This window comes from Sorghum bicolor, chromosome 4 (assembly GCF_000003195.3).
Source record: "Sorghum bicolor cultivar BTx623 chromosome 4, Sorghum_bicolor_NCBIv3, whole genome shotgun sequence".
NCBI classification, from domain to species: Eukaryota; Viridiplantae; Streptophyta; class Magnoliopsida; order Poales; family Poaceae; genus Sorghum; species Sorghum bicolor.
In genome coordinates, this window is record NC_012873.2 from 49,795,141 (window position 1) to 49,814,980 (window position 19,840).

Consider the following 19,840-nt stretch of genomic DNA (forward strand, 5'->3'; position numbering starts at 1 on the left):
AGGAGGTGTTTAAATAGGAAGAAGGCCCTCCCTGGCGAGATCACGAGCGGCAAATTTGAATTTGCATGCAGATAAGGATAGGGATGACGAAGAGATAGACGCTGGAAAAGATCGGGCCGCAGACGTGTCAGGCCAGGGGCGGCCGACCCCTGGGCACGTCCGTTGGCCCTGAATTTTGGCATGCGCGCTCGTCCCACTTTTCAAATTTTGAATCTGCCTGCGTTTTGCTACACTTCCTAGATATTTTTTAGAGAAACAAGGGTTTTATTGAAAGGTAAAAGCTAAAAACTAAAGATCCTTTTTAGAAATCATATTTTTATTTTTGGTAATTCAAAACTAAGCAGAATTAATTGAAATATTTTATTTATATTATTATTATTATTATTTTATAATTTAAACCCAATTAATCAAATGTATTGTTTCAATTTCCTTTTCAAAATTGGGTTCCAGGAAAACTTTTAAGCGTTGACCATTTACCTTAGTGATATTACCTTCGTCATCTGCTATGGTGATCGCGCCATGCTCGGACGTCTCGATGACGGTGTATGGCCTTTCCACTTACTTCGAAGTTTTCCTGCACCGAAAAGTCGTACCTTGGAGTTGAAGAGTAGAACGCGGTCGCCTTTTCTAAACTCCTTGGGTTTGATTCGGTGATCGTGCCATTTCTTTGTTCTTTCCTTGTATATCTTGGCACTGTGGTAAGCTTTTTCTTGCCATTCTTCAAGCTCAGCTATCTGTTTCTGTCGGTTCCTGCCAGCTAGCTTGAAGTCCATATTCCAGTTCTTGATCGCCCAGTAAGCTCGGTGCTCGAGCTCAACCGGGAGATGGCATGCTTTGCCATATACCATCTGGAATGGTGACATGCTATGGGGGTTTTATAGGCCGTCCGATATGCCCAGAGGGCATCTGGTAACTTGCTCTTCCAACCCTTCCCCATTTCGTTGACTGTTTTCTGCAGGATGTTCTTGATTTGCTTGTTTGAGGTTTCCGCTTGACCGCTTGTTTGAGGGTGGTACGGGGTAGCTATGTTGTGCTTTGCTCCAAGCTCACGCAGGAAGTTTCTGATGTTCTGTCAATGAAATGTGATCCTCCATCACTCACAACCATCCTGGGTGTTCCGAACCGAGGAAAGATCACTTCATGAAACATCTTCCGTGCGTGCTTTGCGTCAGCAGCTCGGCATGGTAGAGCTTCTACCCACTTGGACACATAGTCAACAGCAACCAGGATATACTCGCAATCTTGGGACTTCTGGAATGGACCCATGAAGTCTATGCCCCATACATCAAATACTTTGACCGATAGGTTGTAATGGAGGGGCATTTCATTGCGAGGAGTGATGTTGCCTTGAAACTGACACTTCCGGCATCTTCGGATGAAGTCCTTCGTGTCCTCATACATCGTCGGCCAGAAGAATCCGCACTGCTAGATTTTGGCTTGAGTGCGGAAGGCTCCATAGTGGCCTCCGTATGGTGCAGAGTGGCATTGTTCGATGATTTTCTCTCCTTCGGTTGCTGGTACACACCTCCTCAAAAGCCCGTCGGAACAGACCCGATACAAGTATGGGTCATCCCAAAGGTGTCGGTGGCTCTCAACTTGCAGCTTCTTCCTGCTTTCGCCTGGTGGTACGTAACCCGTGACCATGTAGTTGACGATGGTGGCGTACCACGGGTTCAGGTCAGTCACTCTTAACAGCATGTCGTCGCGCATGGAGTCATTAATGGGTAGTTCCTGCATGTTAGTGACTTGCATACGCGAAAGATGGTCTGCCATAGTATTTTCTATACCCTTTTTATCTTTTATTTCTAAATCAAATTCTTGTAACAGCAAGATCCATCTTATGAGGCAAGGTTTTGCATCTCTCTTAGTGAGCAGGTATTTTAGAACAGCATGATCAGTATAAACAATTATTTTTGCTCCCACTAAGTAAGATCTGAATTTATCAATAGCGAAAACTACGGCAAGGAGCTCTTTTTCTGTGGTAGCATAATTTAACTGAGCTCCTGTCATAGTTTTGCTAGCATAAGCAATTGCATGATGCTATTTATCTTTTGTTTGACCTAAGACTGCCCCGACAGCAAAGTCACTTGCATCACACATTATCTCAAACGGTAGCGACCAATCCAGGGGTTGGATGATTGGTGCTGAGATGAGTGCCTTCTTTAAAGTATGAAAGGCAGTGAGACACTCATCGGTGAACTCAAAGGGTGTTTCTTTAGCTAAAAGATTTGTAAGAGGCCTTGCAATTAGTGAAAAGTTTTTTATAAACCTTCTATAGAAACCAGCGTGGCCTAAGAAACTTTGGATCCCTTTTACGTTCACTGGAGGAGGTAAACCCTCTATTACTTTAATTTTGGCCTTGTCTACCTCGATTCCCCTCTCGGAAACTAGGTGTCCGAGAACGATGCCTTCTCTGACCATGAAATGGCACTTTTCCCAATTAAGTACCAGGTCTTTATCACGATATCTTTGCAACACTTTGTCTAAGTTTTCTAGACAATGATCAAAAGTTTTTCCATAGACTGAAAAATCGTCCATGAAAACTTCCATAATTTCCTCGATCATGTCAGAAAAGATAGACATCATGCACCTTTGAAAGGAGGCGGGTGCATTGCATAGTCCGAAGGACATGCGTCTATAAGCAAACGTTCCATATGGGCATGTGAACGTGGTTTTCCTTTGATCATCGGGGTGGATAGGGATCTGATGATAACCCGAATACCTGTCAAGAAAACAAAAGAAAGAATGTTTCGCCAGCCGCTCTAACATTTCGTCAATGAAGGGCAGTGGGAAATGATCTTTCTTTGTTGCCTTGTTAAGTTTTCGATAATCGATACACATTCTCCACCCTGTCTATGGTCGTTGGGGGATTAACTCATCTTTATTGTTTTTAACGACCGTCATGCCTCCCTTCTTTGGAACCACTTGGACGGGACTAACCCAGTCACTATGTGGTACAGGATAAATAATCCCAGCATGAAAAAGTTTGACAACTTCCTTTTTCACGACTTCACGCATCGCGTTGTTCAGCCTACGTTGGGGTTCACGAGAAGGTGTAAGCTCAGGGTCCGTAGGTATGCGATGTGTGCAGAGTGTTGGGCTTATTCCCTTGAGGTCTTGCAAGGAATACCCAAAGGTTGTGCTATGTTTTTCTAAGATGACAATGAGTTTGTTCGACTCCTCATCAGATAGCTTATCACTAATAATTACGGGAGTTTCTTTGTTGCCGTTTAGAAAGGCATAATGCAGCTCAGCGGGCAAGGGTTTAAGCTCAATTGGAGGTTTTGGTGGCGTTTCATCCTCGGGGAGTTCTATGGTTTCTCCTAGCTCGTCCTCTTCTCGAATGAAGCTTTCCGTGTCTTTATCTAAGGACGATTCAGGTGTTTCAAAAGGTGAAACGGCCAACACCTCCTTGGGCAAAGGTAGGTCGGGTCGAGAGTCGGTCACTGAGTTTTTAGCTCGAGTGATTGGAATGGAAAAAGTGTCTCTTCCCAATTTTACGTTCATTGCCCCTGTAGCTGGCAGTTCATGGGTTAAAAGCTCTATAGGGTGGCCTATAAGGATGTCAAAACTTTTAATGTCAAAGACATAAAAGTCAAGACTCGTTCTGATGTTATCAAGTCGTACATGGGTTTGGTGGAGAATCCCACAACTTTTCAATTCCGTACGCGGGGCTACCCTGAGAGTTTTCTCTGTCGGGGCCAGTGGTTCAGACCCTAGATGGGTGAGCATAAAAGATTTCGTCATTAAATTAGCCCCGACAAGTGGATTATACAATGCTTCTTGCCAGCTACGCCGAATTTTGCACTGAATGGACGAAGATGGAGTATTAATCTGAAGTGGATCAGAAGATAACTCCGTTTCTTTGGTCCATTCCTGACTCATGATAGCTGAGAGTTCATTAATTGAATGTTTTATAAAATCCTCATCTAGCTGATCATTAACAGTGGCAACTTGTGGCTTTCTTTGACATGAGTACTTCGAGGTGTTTCCGAAATCTTTAAAAAGATCATCCTCGAAGAACGGGAGATCTGAAGGTTGAAAATCTTCCTTCGGGGGTCCCGATATGGTAGGAGATGTCTCTATAGGTGTATTGTCAGTAGAGGCTATTGAGACTTCCCCTATTTCAGGTTGGGGCTCTACGCGGAGGGGTTCTAGCGGAGGAGTGTTCTCTAGAATGAGGTCTAGTAAGGCTTCTTCTTCTGCTGTGGTCTTGTGGTTAAACGACCCTCCGGCAGCTATGTCTAATTGTAGGGCAGACTCCTTGTGTAGCCCTAGCCAGAAATGTTGTTACAACACATGGCTAGGGATTGACAAGTCTGGGCCAGAACGGGTAAGAATTAAAAATCTATCCCAGGCTGTACCTATGGTTTCCTTTTCTTGTTGTTGGAAGCTGAGAATCTCTTGTCGTAGGGCAGCGACACGAGATATAGGGAAGAACGTGAGACAGAATCTGTTCCTCCATTCTTCCCAATCTCCTTTCACCTTTCCTACGTTATGGGCGTACCAATGTTTCGCCTTCTCTTCAAGAGAAAAGGGAAACAAATTCCACCTAAGGGTTTCTTGCGACATACACGAAATTGTCAGGCATGCACAGAGTTGCTCAAACTCCCTTAAATGACGATATGGATTTTCATAATCTAGGCCTGAGAAGGTTTGTTCCCGAACCATGGCTATAAAGCCAGGACGGAGCTCATAACTTGAAGCTGTGATTGGCTTTGACGATTGTGGTGGTTCTACGAGCTCACCCTTAGGAGCAGAGAGTTGGTAAAGTGTGTTTGGCTCCATAGTATTTTTTTTATAATTTATATATATATATATATATATATATATATATATATATATATTTAGATAAAAATGGGAGATGATACACGGGCAACTAGGTTCGACTCAAAAACGACAACCGTTCCCCGGCAACGGCGCCAGAAATGCTTGTTGGTATTTCTTAGCGATGCAGCCAATTATCCGCAAGCGCACGGAAGTACCGTTGTAGCACTTCACCCGGTGGTATTCAGGGTATCAAGATTTCACAGGGAACGGAGGTGTTTTGGGACTTAAACTAAGTGTACCCTAGAGTAAAGTGAGAGGGATGACTTAGGTAGTGAGGTTCTCCTAATGGTAGAAGTTTTGTGCAAGGCAATGTGCTTTTCTAATCTTACTTCGGGCACCGGAGCGTACCTGGTCTGCCAGGTAATACCGGCGTGTAGCTCTACGCCGTATCCGGACGTGGGGGAAACTAAGGAAAAACAGGGCTGTCACCACCTGCTGCCGACCCCTCAACCGTGGGATACAAGGCAAACGAGGGTAACCTCTAACCTAGACACCACGTCTACGTTATTAGCTACTACTCTAGCGTTGCGCAGGTCCTCCCGCCAGCCAGCAAGAGTCCCTCTACTAGAGTATCTACCGAGAGATAGACAACGAACCCGCAAGATTATAAGAACACGATAACGATTACTCAATAACTTCTTAGAACAAAAGAAGAATACAACCTTTGCTTACCCCAATATGGTATTCCAGGTTGTAGAGGTATAGCTCGGGAAGCGGGCAGCACTTCGGCCCTTCCGCCCAGTGCAACTAGGGGAACGGACCGGGTGCTTGTTACTTCTCTTACTCTACACTCTAACTCACTCTCCTATTCTATTTTTAACTAGAGGCTAAGGATATGAGTGGAAGCTCCGCCTCTCTACTACTACTCTTGTATCTCTCTTTATTCTTGTGGACTTGAAGCTTGAATGGATTGAATGATGATGAATGAGAGGCCCTCTCCCCCTCCTTATATAGGTGTGAAAGGTCGGTTTGGGAGGGGGTAAACTGCAAAATGCAGCCGGGAACCGCGCTAGGGCTTCGCATGCACCGCCTCTGAAAAAGGCGGTGGGGAGCTGGGCCAGGCCGGGGTCGGCCGACCCTAGGGGGCGGCCGCCCCCTGGCTGGCTCCGTTGGCCTAGGCCCAAAGCCCAGACAATGCTCCTCGGCCTTTTGAGTTTGAATCCAATTGCATTTTGATGCACTTCTGTATTTGAATTAAATGTGCCTTCAATTCTTTGATTTTGGCGGCTCAAACCCTAGTGTCCTGCCTACACATGTGTTCATCAAAACTGTGGAATTTGGTTAGCATAAAAAGCCCTATTTCTAATGTTTGGTGATATTTTATAGAGTTTGTATGCATGTTGGCGGTATGAAAAGTGTATTTTAAGAAACACCAACAGGCCTACCCGCTCACCTCTGACCAATGTGCATCCCACAAGGACAAGCACCACCAGATCGAGAGCCAGGGGCATCGGTGGGCACCTTATGCCATGGGTGGTGGTGGAGCCGGGACACCACCACACAGCCTATGGACACACACTGCGACTTCCTCGTCCTCACCTCTGTGGCTCTATGGGTGCGGGCGTGGGAGAGCTGGCCTCGGCCAGCCACCGTAGGCGCGTCATGGTGGAGCTCTGCGACTTCCTCATCCTTGCCTCAGCGGGCACGAGCGCGGGAAAGCATGGTCCCGGCTGGCAGCCACAGGCACAGGCACAGGCATAGGGGAGCTCCACCCAGGCCACCGCAAAGAAGCTCCACAACTTCCTCGTCCTCGCCTCTATGGGTGTGGGCACGAGGGAGCTCCGCCCTGGTCGACTATCGTGGGTGCGAGCGCAGGGGAGCTCCACCTCAGCCACCGCAGGTGCGGCACGGGAAAGCTCACGAGAGAGCTTCTTCCCGGCCATCGCGGGTGTGGGCACGGGGGAGCTCCGCCTGGGCCACCGTGGGCGTGCCACGGGAGAGCTTCGTCCTGGCCACTACGCGGCAACCGTGGGCGTGGCATGGGAGAGCATCATCCTAGGCATTAGCACGGGCATTGTACTAGTAATTTAAGAGTGAAATAATATAGTAATCTAATATGGTCCTTCCCAGTTAGGTGACCATTTACCAAATCTGTTATCTTTAGACCCAATCGGCAAAATCACCTTCCAAACCAGTTCACCTTCACTGAACTTTTTTTCTCGTACCTTCTGATTATAGAATTTGGCAATTTTGATCTTATTAGCCCTGATATTCTCCAAAGCTTTTAGCTGATGAAAATTCAAATCATCTGAATTGTCCAACATAAGGTTTCTATAATCATCGACTATTAACTTATCCTGCTGTGAAATCCTTCAGGATCCTAAGTTAATCTCCCAAGGCAACACAACTTCATGTCCATAGACTAGTTCATAAGGTGAACACTTAGTCAATCCATGACAAGCCATTCTATAAGACCAAAGAGTTTCACTGTGTTGACACCATTTTTGGACACGTACCCAGGGACCAGTAAAGTATAGATCGGTAGATGGAGCGACAGTAACTAATCTGCAGAAGAGTTGCCGATGGGGATAGTTGCCGATGAAGAGATGATTGAATGTGACTAAGTCCAGAGGTGGTGACGTGTTCTTGCCAATGATCAATATCAGTGTTTGCCGATGGCCATAACAGGAAGTCTGCCGATGACTCTGAAGGAAAGCGTGGAGATTGCCGATTGATCTTTGGCGATGTCCCGGTCGATTACAAGGGGGTAGTTTTATGTTTTCCTTAGTTATTTAAATTTGTTTTGTATACGGATTCTATAATTTAGAATTCGAGTCCTAGTCGTGTCTGATTGTAGCTCTTTGAGCAGGGTATAAATGTAGACCATAGGGCCTTGTAATGATCTATCTATCAATCGATCAAACACAAGTTTTTACTCTTATTCCAATACCTACTTTTTCGATGACTTCGTCATATTTTTCCTTTTTACTACGAGTTCTTAGGAATTCGTCGACTTAAGCTCGGCGTATTCTCAAGTTCCGCGTGAATACCTCTTGGCCGTGACATCCGGGCGCATCGTTGTTGTCGGGACCAAAGTATTCGAGTTATCATCTTTGCCGATAGTAAGGTCAAATCGGCTGGCACGCCTCAACGTTTGAATCGGGTATTAGCCCTTTGTGTTTGCAGATCAGTTTTGCATCAACACACTGAGTATCGAATGCCACTTCCTTGGATATTCTTTGATCTTTTTCTTGATAATCTTGATAAAAATCTGATTAGAAGCTTCAGCTTGTCCATTGGCTTAATAAGGGGACGAATTAATCAACTTAAAACTTGTACTGGTAGCAAAGTCTTTAAAATCTTTGGATGTAAACATCTTCCCTTGATCAGTTGTAATGGACCGAGGAACCCCAAATTTATAAATAATATGCTCTCGGATGAACTCAATCACATTAGTCAATGAGGCCACTTTCAAAGGAACAGCTTCTACCCACTTGGTAAAATAATCTGTAGCCACCAATACAAATTTATGCCCCTTACAGCCTTACTTGATGATGGAAATATCTGACCAATCAAATTTATTCTCCAACCTCTGAATGGCCATGGTTTCATAATAGGATTCATAGCCGATGCTGGAGACTTTTGAATATTGCCAAACCTCTAACATTCTTGGCAACCTTTATAATATCTGAAACAATCTTCCAACATAGTCGGCCAAAAATCATCTGTTCTTCTGATCATCCACTTCATTTTATGAGCAGATAATGTGCACCACAAACTCCTTCATGAATTTCTCCCATCAAAACTTTGGCTTCTTCTTGGTTAAGACACTTAAGGAGTACACCATCAATCGTCCTATGATATAGTTGATCATCAAGAAGAACAAATTTAAGAGCTTTGTACCTCAATTTCCTAGATACTCGTTGTGATAGATTCCTCAATTCAATAATATTCTTCCTCCAATCTCCTTCATCAACAACTTTATCAGCTAAAACTTCACAATTTGCTGATACCCAGAAGCACTTTGAGCTAGCCGATTAGCCTCTTGGTTTTGAAATAAATCTTCAGACAAAATTAAATTTGCCGATCAAGGATTGTAACTCAGTTTTTGAAGCTGGAGGTACCGTCTTACTAATTGCTTCAAAGCTTTTTGCCCGACTTTAATTCCTTTTTCATGTACCATGAAACCCAAGAACTGTCCAGCTGAAACTCCAAATGCACACTTATATGGATTCATCCTCAATCCATGCTTTCTAGCACACATAAGAGTTTTTCTGAGATCTTCCAAATGCTCTCGACATCCCTTAGATTTCACAACCACATCATCTATATAAATTTTGACAATTTTGCCGATCAACTCATGGAAGATATAATTCATTGCTCTCTAATAAGTTGCACCGGCATTTTTGAGTCCAAAAGTCATAACCACCCACTCATATAAACCCAATGCACCAAGACACCTAAAAGCAGTCTTATGAATATCTTCTTCTGCCATAAATATCTAATTATACCCAGCATTACCATCCATAAAACTAATCACTTTATGTCCTCCTCCTACATCGACTAACATATCGGCAACAGGCATTGGATAACTATCCATGGGAGTGGCTTTATTTAAATCTCTAAAATCAATGCAGACTCTTACTTTACCATTTTTCTTATATACAGGAACCACACTAGAAATCCATTTAGCATATCGACACTGCCAAATAAATTTTGCTTCATATAATCGAGTGATTTCTGCTTTGACATTGGCCATAACTTCTGGTTTAATTCTTCTCGGAGCTTGCTTGAAAGGCCGATATCCAGGTTTAATTGGTAGTCGATGCTCAACTAATTTTCTATCAAAACCGGGCATTTCATAATACTCCCAAGCAAAACAATCTTTATATTCTTTTAACAAAGCTATCAATCCTTGCTTATACTCAGGATCTAACTTAGCACTCACATATGTCGGTCTAGGCTTATCACCATCACCTATATCTACTACTTCTAGCTCATCGGCCGACATAAACCCTTTGCCCATCTTACCTTTATCTTCATCGATGGCCACCATGGGCGTGGCGTGGGAGAGCTTCATCCCGGCCGGCGCGTGGCAACCGTGGGCATGGCGTGGGAGAGCTTCGTTCTAGGCACCGCGTGTGGGCACCGGGGAGCTATGCCCCGGCCACCACGGGCACGGCGTAGGAGACCTTTGTCCTGGCCGCTGTGGGCAGGCGCGGGGGAGCTCCGCCTCAGCCACTGCAGGCGCGGCGTGGGAGAGCTTTGTTCGAGCCGTCATGGGTGCGGGTGCGGGGGAGCTTCGTCCTAGCCGTCACAGGGGTGTGTAGTGAGAAGAGACCAGGCGAGCGCATGAGAGGATAGAGATGGGGGTATTTTTGACCTTTTGGCTGACCGGACCCACTTGTTAGGACTCCCAAATCATGAAAAATGAATGGAATGCAGATGGAATGGTACAGAAGACAAAGAAGTTAAGAACGATGGCACTCGCGGGAGCTCATATTTTTTAATCGCTTGTGTGCAATTACAAACTTTTTTAATGGCACACATGTAAAAGCCTATAATATCTTAGCCATTAGAGCTAGCTTAATAAGAGTAGCATGTGTATCTCTTTAGTATTGTTGGTGTCACTTAGTTACTAAGTCTTACATTATCATTGCATACATATGGAGAACGAGGTGGTGGAGTACGCGACTCCCAACAGCCCAGAGTTTGAGGAGATTGTTGAGGAGTACCTGGAGGTGCTCAAGCTCGAAGAGTTCGTGGAGCCACCAGCGGTTGACACTTCTGACATTACGCCTTCCTAAGGCAAGCTCAGTGCACAACACCTATTTTTTATGTCACTATATATGTATGTTGTGCATTTATGTTGGAGAAATGATATGAAACCTGCATGCATAAATATATCTATCCTATGAGTCTTACTAGTACAGGATCGAATAGCTGCTTTGCTTAGGTTTATTGGTAGTGTAGGTAGCCTGTCGTTACACATAAAGTAGGTAAATGCTAGTTATTCATGATAAAGAGAATATAAAATGATGACCGGATAGAGAATATATCTATCCTATGTGAGAAGTTATGTCCCGTGGCCATGAGCTTAGATTGGTTATACTGTTTTCCCTGTCCGTGTCGATTGAGGACCGTCCATTGTTGTGGATGGTAGTCAGGTCACAAACTTATTATCTTAAGCACATACTTTATGGAGCGGGAAGGCTCATTACTCTCTTGTCGTGGGTTCCGGCTCTTTCTGGACCGACTAATTGGAGGCAGGAACAGGTGGAGGTCTAACTACCATAGGGCCAAGCCTTATGTGCGGGGGCTTAGGGTCCAAGTTTGGACGGGGACCTAGACCCCTCGACAGGAGTGGAATGGGTTGGTCTTGTTTGTACCTAGGGTGGAGGCGAGACGTGTGTTTCAGGGTACCCAGCTGGGATACATTGGTTCGTAAATTGTCGTTGTTATCAGCGGTCCGACTTAGCTATGGTCTAGCATCGTAGTAAGAATTTGGAAATGTGGATGTTGGTAAAATGGTTCTACTTTCTCAACTTTGCTTGAAGGTAGAACATATGCTTATCTAGAATGGTTAGCTAATGAAGTAAAAGTGATAGCTAAATAAAATGAAATCTAAGGATGAACTCTTAGTAATGCTTTCTACAAAGTAAATAGCACACTAGCCATAAAACCTTTCATAATCCTTGAGAGTCGAGAATATATCCATTCGGACAAGTCTTGCGAGTACATTGTGTACTCAGGGTTTATTTTACCTTGTTGTAGGTGCAGCTTGAGGAGTTGTCTTGTGTGGAGGATTCTGCTGGTGGGCACAGTTGGATGTCCTTGTATCGTCTTCGTAGATTTATTTCCGTTGTTTTATTTATGCACTCTGAATCTTGGTATTGTAATAAATAAATTTCGAGGCTTGTTGTTGTATGAAATGGATTAAGTATTGTAAGCTCTACTCATTATTGGATTCTAGATATAAATGTGGATTGTTTTGTGTTCTTCTGTTGGGTGTGTTCGATGGGACTGGCTGAAATAGCTATCTTTGGGATACTTAATGTCTAATCGAATACAAGTAATCCAAAGGTGTGTTATTTCTGGCGGTTCTGCCACATAGTAGTAGAAGTAGTAGTTGTAGCAGGTGGAGTAGTAGTAGCGGCACGAGTAAGAGTAGTAGGAGCAGCAGCAGTAGCAGTAGTATTCTCTCTATCCCATAAAATTTATCACTTTCACTTCACCAAGTTCACATATAATTAACTTTGACTAAATGTTTAAGAATGTATTAATATTTATGGTGTGTAATTAGTAGGGATGAAAACGGTACAGATATTTTCCGACCGTATTCGAGACCGAATTCGTTTAGAGGGGTTCAGATCTGTCCGTATCCGAGTCCGAATATTCAACATCCGATACCGTATCCGTATCCGAATACTTAAATCGTATATTTATGATGTCGACATCCAATCGTATCTTATCCGACATGATTGATATTATCCGTATTCGAATCCGAATCCGACCAGAAATATGAAAACAAATATGATATCAATGGTATCCGATCCGTTTTCATCTCTAGTAATTAGTATCATTAGATAAATAGTTGAATGTATTTATATAATGAACTTATTTAAAAACACAAATATTACTAATGTTTTCTATATATTTATTTGAATTTAAGAAAGTTCGATGATAGCGACGCTATTTCTCATACATAGAGAGTATGTGTTTGAGGAAAGCAGTTTTCTATCAAAGTACCGAACCAATCCCCACGGTTAAAGTCCTGGGCCGGACAAGTCCAGTAAACGCAAACAGTAATAGACCAGAGAGTATCCTATAGTGTGAACACGAGCAAAACCGCGTATTAGTTGGGCGGCTGCCGTGCCCCTGACCGCGGCGCGATAGACTCGAGGTCGAGCGAGCCCAGCCGAGTGCCCGAGTCCACCACCACTAGACCAGAGACCTTCCCTGCTCTCTTCCTTCGCTTCCGCTCCAAAAACCCAATAAAAAAACGCACCTTTCCTTCCCCTCCCCTTCTCCTCGCTTTCCCCCCACCTCCCTCCCCTTCCTCCCTCGATCTCCTCGCCGGGAAGATCCGATCCCATCACATCACATCGACCTCCACCTCTACCTTCCGGCGCCAATCAGAGTTTCCCGTCGGCGGAGCAGGAAGGCGGAAGCGAAAGGAATGTTGCACCTCTGAGCGGCGCGGCGACCCGGTGTCTCTTCCTGGCCGCCGGCGATGGGCTGCTTCTCGTGCTTCGACTCCCCGGCGGATGAGCAGCTCAACCCAAAATTCGGTGGCGCCGGTGGGTACGGCGGCGGCACGTCCGCTGCCGCCGCGGCGTACGGAGCCGGCGCCGGCGCCGGCGTCGGCCGGCACGGGGGCAGGGGCGGGTACCCGGACCTGCAGCAGGCGCCCATGGCGGCGCCGCGCGTCGAGAAGTTCTCCGCAGGTGCGTGACGTCGTGCTGCTTGCTGAGTTTACGTGTTCCACGGCTTGGGGTGGGTGGGTGGTTGGTTGGGTGGACTGGACTGGATCCCGGCGCGCGCTGGTTGCTGGTGGGTGGGTTCGGATCCCGGCGCGGTGGTTGATTTCCCCCGCGTGGTGGTTCAACCGCACCGGGCATGCTTGATCTGAATGAATTAGTACGGTTCCGTGTAGCTTGCGGGCCATCTTTGCGTGTTGAATTAGCGTCTGTAGTTAAGAAATTCTCGATAGGCAAAGGGGGAACACGTAGGACTTGTTGGCCAGATTGTTATAATTACTACAAATTAGGATCGTTTACTAACTTAGGCCGAGGAGAGATGTGAAGGTTATGAGGAGATGAACTTGTGGACTGATGCGATCAGCACATGCTAGTTTAAATAGTGATTCTCTTTGTCTTAGTCGGACTGTGGATTAGCTTACCGAATCTACCTCTTGTACTTGTCTACGCGTGCAGCGGCTGAGAAAGCAAGAGTTAAGAGCAATGTGCTCACCAAGGAGGCTTCGGTGCCAAAGGATGCCAACGGCAATGCCATCTCGGCGCAGACTTTCACCTTCCGTGAGCTCGCCACCGCTACCAGGAACTTCAGGCCTGAGTGCTTCCTGGGAGAGGGAGGTTTTGGACGTGTTTACAAGGGACGCCTTGAGAGCACAGGCCAGGTAACTTTGAGTTCAGCAAGTGCGACCTTGCTCTTTTCTTGCTATCTGCTGTCAAAGGATAGTGTTAATAGCAAATTGCACTGTTGTAGAATTGGGACACTTTTTTAACCCACAGGTTTCATGTTGTCCATGTGTGAAATAGTAGCTGTGGAGTGGAGAGCTGTTTTGCTTGATTCTTGTCTTTTGACAGTACACTAGAAGAATTGGCACTGCTCGTTTTAGTCCAAATGTTAAAACAGTCCATGTCGTGGAATAGTAGCTGTTCAATGGAGCTTACATTCTTAGATTTCATACCTTATGTTCTTGTCTTTTGCTAGTTTACTGAAAGAATATGATGTACAGTAGATGTAAAAGAGAAATGAGGCTGGATTAAAAAAAATGATAGTTCAAGTGTGATTGTTTGCTGCAGGTTGTTGCTATAAAGCAGCTTAACAGGGATGGGCTTCAAGGAAACAGAGAATTTCTAGTAGAAGTTCTCATGCTCAGCTTACTACATCATCAAAACCTGGTTAATTTGATTGGTTATTGTGCTGATGGAGACCAGCGACTTCTTGTTTATGAATATATGCCCTCCGGATCACTGGAAGATCATTTGCATGGTACAAATGCTGTTCCTGTGTGCTGTATTGAAACTGTTTGCATATAACCACCATCTCTCAGCATTCCAACCAGTGTTCTCTGTGTGACTAGCTGCATGCCTGTCCTAGTGTGTCTGCCTGTCTGTCACGTGCTTGCTTGTCGACGGTTGTCAGCTTGTTCCATCTTTGTTAGTCTTCTGCTCTTTATTGTATGCATTTATCTTCATTATTCTTCCTTTTTATACTGGCAGATGTTTGGTCCGTAGCCCTTCACACACTACCAATAACATTACTATTTTGCTTTTGAAATCTATTCAAGACCCATTGGTGACGCAGGGTGCCATACTGTGCACCCCTCTATTAGCCATCTTTATACTACATTTTCCTCACATTTTACCCTCTGTCAGTGCATCCCCCTTCTGTTACAGTTGCCTCACATTTTAACTGTTGTTAATGTAATGCAATATAAATTTCTTTGACTCTTCATATGGTGTAGTTAGGACATTTGTTATGATATATAAGTTAGATGTTTTTTCCTTCTGTTTTGTGCACTGAGGTTGAAATAATATTGCAACCAATTAAATTTTTGTGCATTCTACCAAAGTTTACCTTTAAAGGTATATACAACATGCTGGAACCAATTGAATAAATGATCTGGTCAGAATATCTTATTTTGTGCCGTATTGTAAATTGAAGAGGACTTGAACCAGCTCTCACCAACTGAGCTAGGCTGAGTTCCTACTATTTGAAAACTCTCTAAGGCCAGTGTTGCTGTAACAGGCCATGTAGTCCGTTTACACGCCATTTAAGCGCTACATGATGACCAGCCGTGCCTGTTTATCCCATTTAATTGACTGTGTAGCTAGTATTGAGAGGCAAATATGCCTCTAACAGGACACCCATGAGCTCACACACAAAGAACGCACACGAGCACAAGTGGATTTGGTGGCTGCCATGACTTAGCCTTTTCTATTTTTTCCCCTTCCACTAATATAGCCAAACGTGAGCTACAAATCAGGCTGTGATATCCTCCTAATTAATGCAGAATATTACCCAACTAATCAGCCTATTACTCCTATTACTACATGCTGAAATTTAGCTAAAGTAAATGCTATGAACCTAGACAATAGCATGCACCTAGACACACAGGATTATTTCCAATAAGTTTAAGTGGCCGTGTAGCCCAAATAAATGCTAAATGATAGGTGCCCAATTGTTTACCGTTTAGCATTTTGGTGAACACTGCTTAAGGCCTTGGTACTTTTTAGATTCTATTATGCTCAAAATGTGTACCATTGATCCTTTTCAAAATGAGTTTGTTACTCTGCCATAGTTTTGCATTCTTTGAACTAATTCTCCTTCACTTCATCAACTGCTATGTCAGAATTTATAACTTGAAACAGTGGCTCTTACTTTATGAACTTGATGTCTGAATGATTGTTCTTGTGTACAGTATGGGAATTTGTGATAGTGTACTACAATGTCTTATCTTTGTTCCTTCAAGTAAATAAATACATAAGATATTCCTCCAAACAGTTTGACCAAAATTGTTCCACTTGATGTAGATCTACCTCTTGATAAGGAGGCCTTGGACTGGAACACCAGGATGAAAATTGCAGCAGGTGCTGCCAAAGGACTTGAGTACCTTCATGACAAAGCTAATCCGCCAGTTATTTATAGGGATTTCAAGTCATCAAACATTCTGTTGGATGAAAGTTTCCACCCGAAGCTGTCTGACTTTGGACTTGCTAAGTTGGGTCCAGTTGGCGACAAATCACATGTCTCAACACGTGTAATGGGTACATATGGTTATTGTGCACCAGAATATGCTATGACAGGGCAGCTAACAGTGAAGTCTGATGTGTATAGCTTTGGGGTTGTCTTGCTAGAGTTGATTACTGGTCGTAGGGCTATCGACAGCACCAGACCACATGGAGAACAAAATCTTGTCTCATGGGTAAGTGATGATCTGTTTATATACTTGTAAATGACTGTGTTTTACCTTTTTTTCTTATGTCTTCACATTGTAGTATGTCTGTTGGCATCAGACACTAACTAGATGTAGATACTGTAGCCGTATAGCATCACTTTGTTGCTAGAAACTTGGATTGCTAGTTAAATATTTTTCTATTGATTTTCACTAAATTCTCCAAGTACTCAGGGTTAGTCCTCTCATCCTCTACTCTGCATCCTAAATGAACACATGCCATCATTGGTTTACAAGCAAGTGGTAATGATTCTACATGAAATAATGGTTAAATTAGATTTTTGACTTATGTTAAACTACAGCTGGGTCACTCAAGGCTAGGGTAGAGGAATTGGAGTTGCTATCATATACTGTAAAGGTCATATCTCATTTTGTTTGGACAACCCCCTTTGACCAACAATTACTTTATTTACACATAATTTTTGTCATGCAAAATTAATGTTATTAGAATTGTATTAATAAGTACTTAATCATCACAAAAAATGACATTATTGGAGTAATTGTTGGTCAAAGTCTTGTTCTAGGAAATGAAATAAGCCTTGTAACTTCAAATGGAGGGACTATTGTGAACTGGGCAAGTAGAATTTGTCGTCTACCAACCTCCATTATGCTGATTTGCTTGGTTGGTTAGAACAGATTGTATGTTGTGGTTGGAAAGGATAATGTGCATGTGCTCACACTGATCATTGGTTGGCAGGCACGTCCTCTTTTCAATGACAGAAGAAAGCTCCCTAAGATGGCTGACCCAAGGCTGGAAGGGCGATACCCCATGCGTGGGCTTTACCAAGCCCTCGCGGTGGCTTCCATGTGCATTCAGTCGGAGGCTGCTTCACGCCCACTGATTGCAGATGTGGTGACTGCTCTGTCCTACTTGGCATCCCAGCAATATGATCCCAACACAGCTCTTGCTTCAAGGAAGCCAGGTGGCGATCAACGAAGCAGGCCTGGTGAGAACGGCAGGGTGGTTTCCAGGAATGACGAGACTGGAAGCTCGGGCCACAAATCACCTGGCAAGGACCGGGAGGACTCACCCAGGGACCTCCCAGCGATCCTGAACAAGGACCTGGAACGTGAGCGCATGGTGGCGGAGGCGAAGATGTGGGGCGACCGGGAGCGCATGGTTGCCGAGGCGAAGATGTGGGGCGACCGGGAGCGCATGGTGGCCGAGGCGAAGATGTGGGGCGAGAATTGGCGTGATAAGCGGCGTGCAGAGAATGGGCAGGGGAGCCTGGACTAGCCGCCGACTGGGAACAGCAGCTAGGGGGCAAGCGAACAGAAACGAGGCTTTCCACACACCCCACCCATGCGTATCGTTTGGTTTATTTCCAGGTCGATTTTCGTTCGCTCTGGCGGTGGCTGGCAGGGGCCAGGGCAGGGAGGGGTTAGATGTACATTCCTAGGGCAAGGAAAGGGTGGGGAAAACGGCGGCGTTGTACTGGATAGTGAATGCATGTGGTTGTACTTGTAAATTCTCAGAAAAATTTTGTGAGAATGAAAGGACGCATTTGAGTTCCACTTGTAAATCGATTCGTCTCCGGCTGTGGTCTGTCTGTTTGGTTGCCTGGGTCATCGGGCCTCTTGCTCAAGAGTCTTGTTTAGTTGTAAAAAAAATTGCTAAATGAACAGTGTAGTATTTTTGTTTGTATTTGATAAATATTATCTAATTATATACTAAATAAGCTTATAAAATTCGTATCTTAAATTATTTTAATCTAGATGGGGAATCTAAAAAAATTTGTAAAATTTATAAAAAAACTAATTCGATGAGATTGGGAATCTGAAAATTTTTATAAAATTTATAAGGACCTAAACAAGGCCTCAGTTTCTGGCCGGAGGACGGCGCTCCTGTTCTCGTGAGTCGTGACGGTCAGGTTGGTGAGCTCATCTTTGTTTTCGTGACGGTGGCTGTGCTTGTGACCCTGGCACCCTGCGATGGAGGCAGGAACTGTCTGCGACTGAGCTTGGAGAAAAGAAAAGAAATATCTCGATTCCGATCGATTTCAGACGGCCGACACAACGCGACCGGAGGCGGTCATCTCCGGCGCCTCCGAACACTTGTCCGGTGCGTGTTCTCGGCTGTGTGGTCCGTTGTGGCTATGGTTGGTTCTGGTTCCTCTGGTCTGAAACTGAAAGGGCGCCCTTGCTGCCATGCCACACGGACACGGTTGCAGTCGTAAATTGTAACGCTGTCGGGGCCGCGCCGGGCCCCCTCCTTGCCTGCGCGAGCAAGCAAGCAAGGAAGAAGCAGGCAGCGCCGAGACGGTGCTCGGTGTCGGGTCGGGCCGACTCGACGGCGACGGCCGCGGCTGCCGACGCCCGGAAGTCCGAACCGAGGAGCGACGACCGACGAGGTCCCCGCCGGTATGGGGACCGCTTGCTCCATGCTTGAGTTGGCACTCCCTCCACATTCATGTACAATCTTTTTTGTCTTGGACTGGAAATGCGCGAACGTGCCCTGTTCGGCGATGCGCCACTTGCGTGCGCCTCCCGCCGGCCTGGCCGGGCTTGTCGTCCAGCACAGGTGGCGTTGCTGCTGCTGCTGCGGTGGTGCCTGCCTCGGCTGCCGTCGCCAGCCACTTGGTTGGCTGGCTCACCAGTGAAGCGCCTACAGCGGCAGCGCCCCCTCCTCTGGCTCTGGGCGAGAACAATCGGCATTGCTCTACTACAAGCGGCGGTACAAATACAATCAGCGTGTTGGCTCAATTATAGGGCCGCGGCGCATCATGGGATGGGGGCTCTTTTTGCGTGGTCGACCTTGCGTGACGCTGTGCGTGTTGGAATCGAAGGCGCCTTGCATGCCTACGTCTTTGTTCCCGGACGGAGGTCGTTGAAGACGCGGCGGCAGAAAGAATCGTGCTTGCTGCAATCATGCATGCCCACCGTCAGAAAAAAGCAGCTCCGTCGATCGGTGACGTTTTCGTTTTCCCCTGCATGCTGAAAATCGTCGACGGCGGGGTTGCCTGCTACCTGCTGGCTGCAAACGCAAGCCCTGTGCAATCATGCCCTGGACCCTGGTCGCCATCATCAAGCAGACACGGAGTAGGCCGCGGCGATACACGGCTGAGAACTCTCTGGCCGTGCCATTTGTGGTGTGGCGCGCCCGGAAGAGCAAAGCCATCAAACGACGGAGCACTCCACGGAGAATTGCATGGCTACTTGGGGAGCGACAACGCTGCCACCATCGGGTTCGCCATGTTTGTGTCCTGCCTCCTTCCTGCTACTTCCTACTCGGCCTACGTACACGTACGTGAGCCGTGAGGTCATACCAAATCCGTCACCCCTCGTGAGTAAGCACCATGAACGATAGGCCTGCCACGCAAAAATCGTGTTCACCCCGTTTATATTTATCTATTAGCAAAGCTATCC

At 45.5% G+C, this 19,840-nt stretch overlaps 1 protein-coding gene across 1 annotated transcript; it reads left to right on the forward strand.

The window, feature by feature from the left end:
- LOC8056791 (serine/threonine-protein kinase PBS1) lies at nt 12,662–18,020 on the forward strand. The gene is made up of 5 exons (XM_002452117.2): nt 12,662–13,217; nt 13,707–13,909; nt 14,319–14,508; nt 16,053–16,444; nt 17,172–18,020. Exons 1-5 carry the CDS (start codon nt 13,004–13,006, stop codon nt 17,709–17,711), a joined length of 1,539 nt encoding a protein of 512 aa, XP_002452162.1. The 5' UTR covers nt 12,662–13,003; the 3' UTR covers nt 17,712–18,020.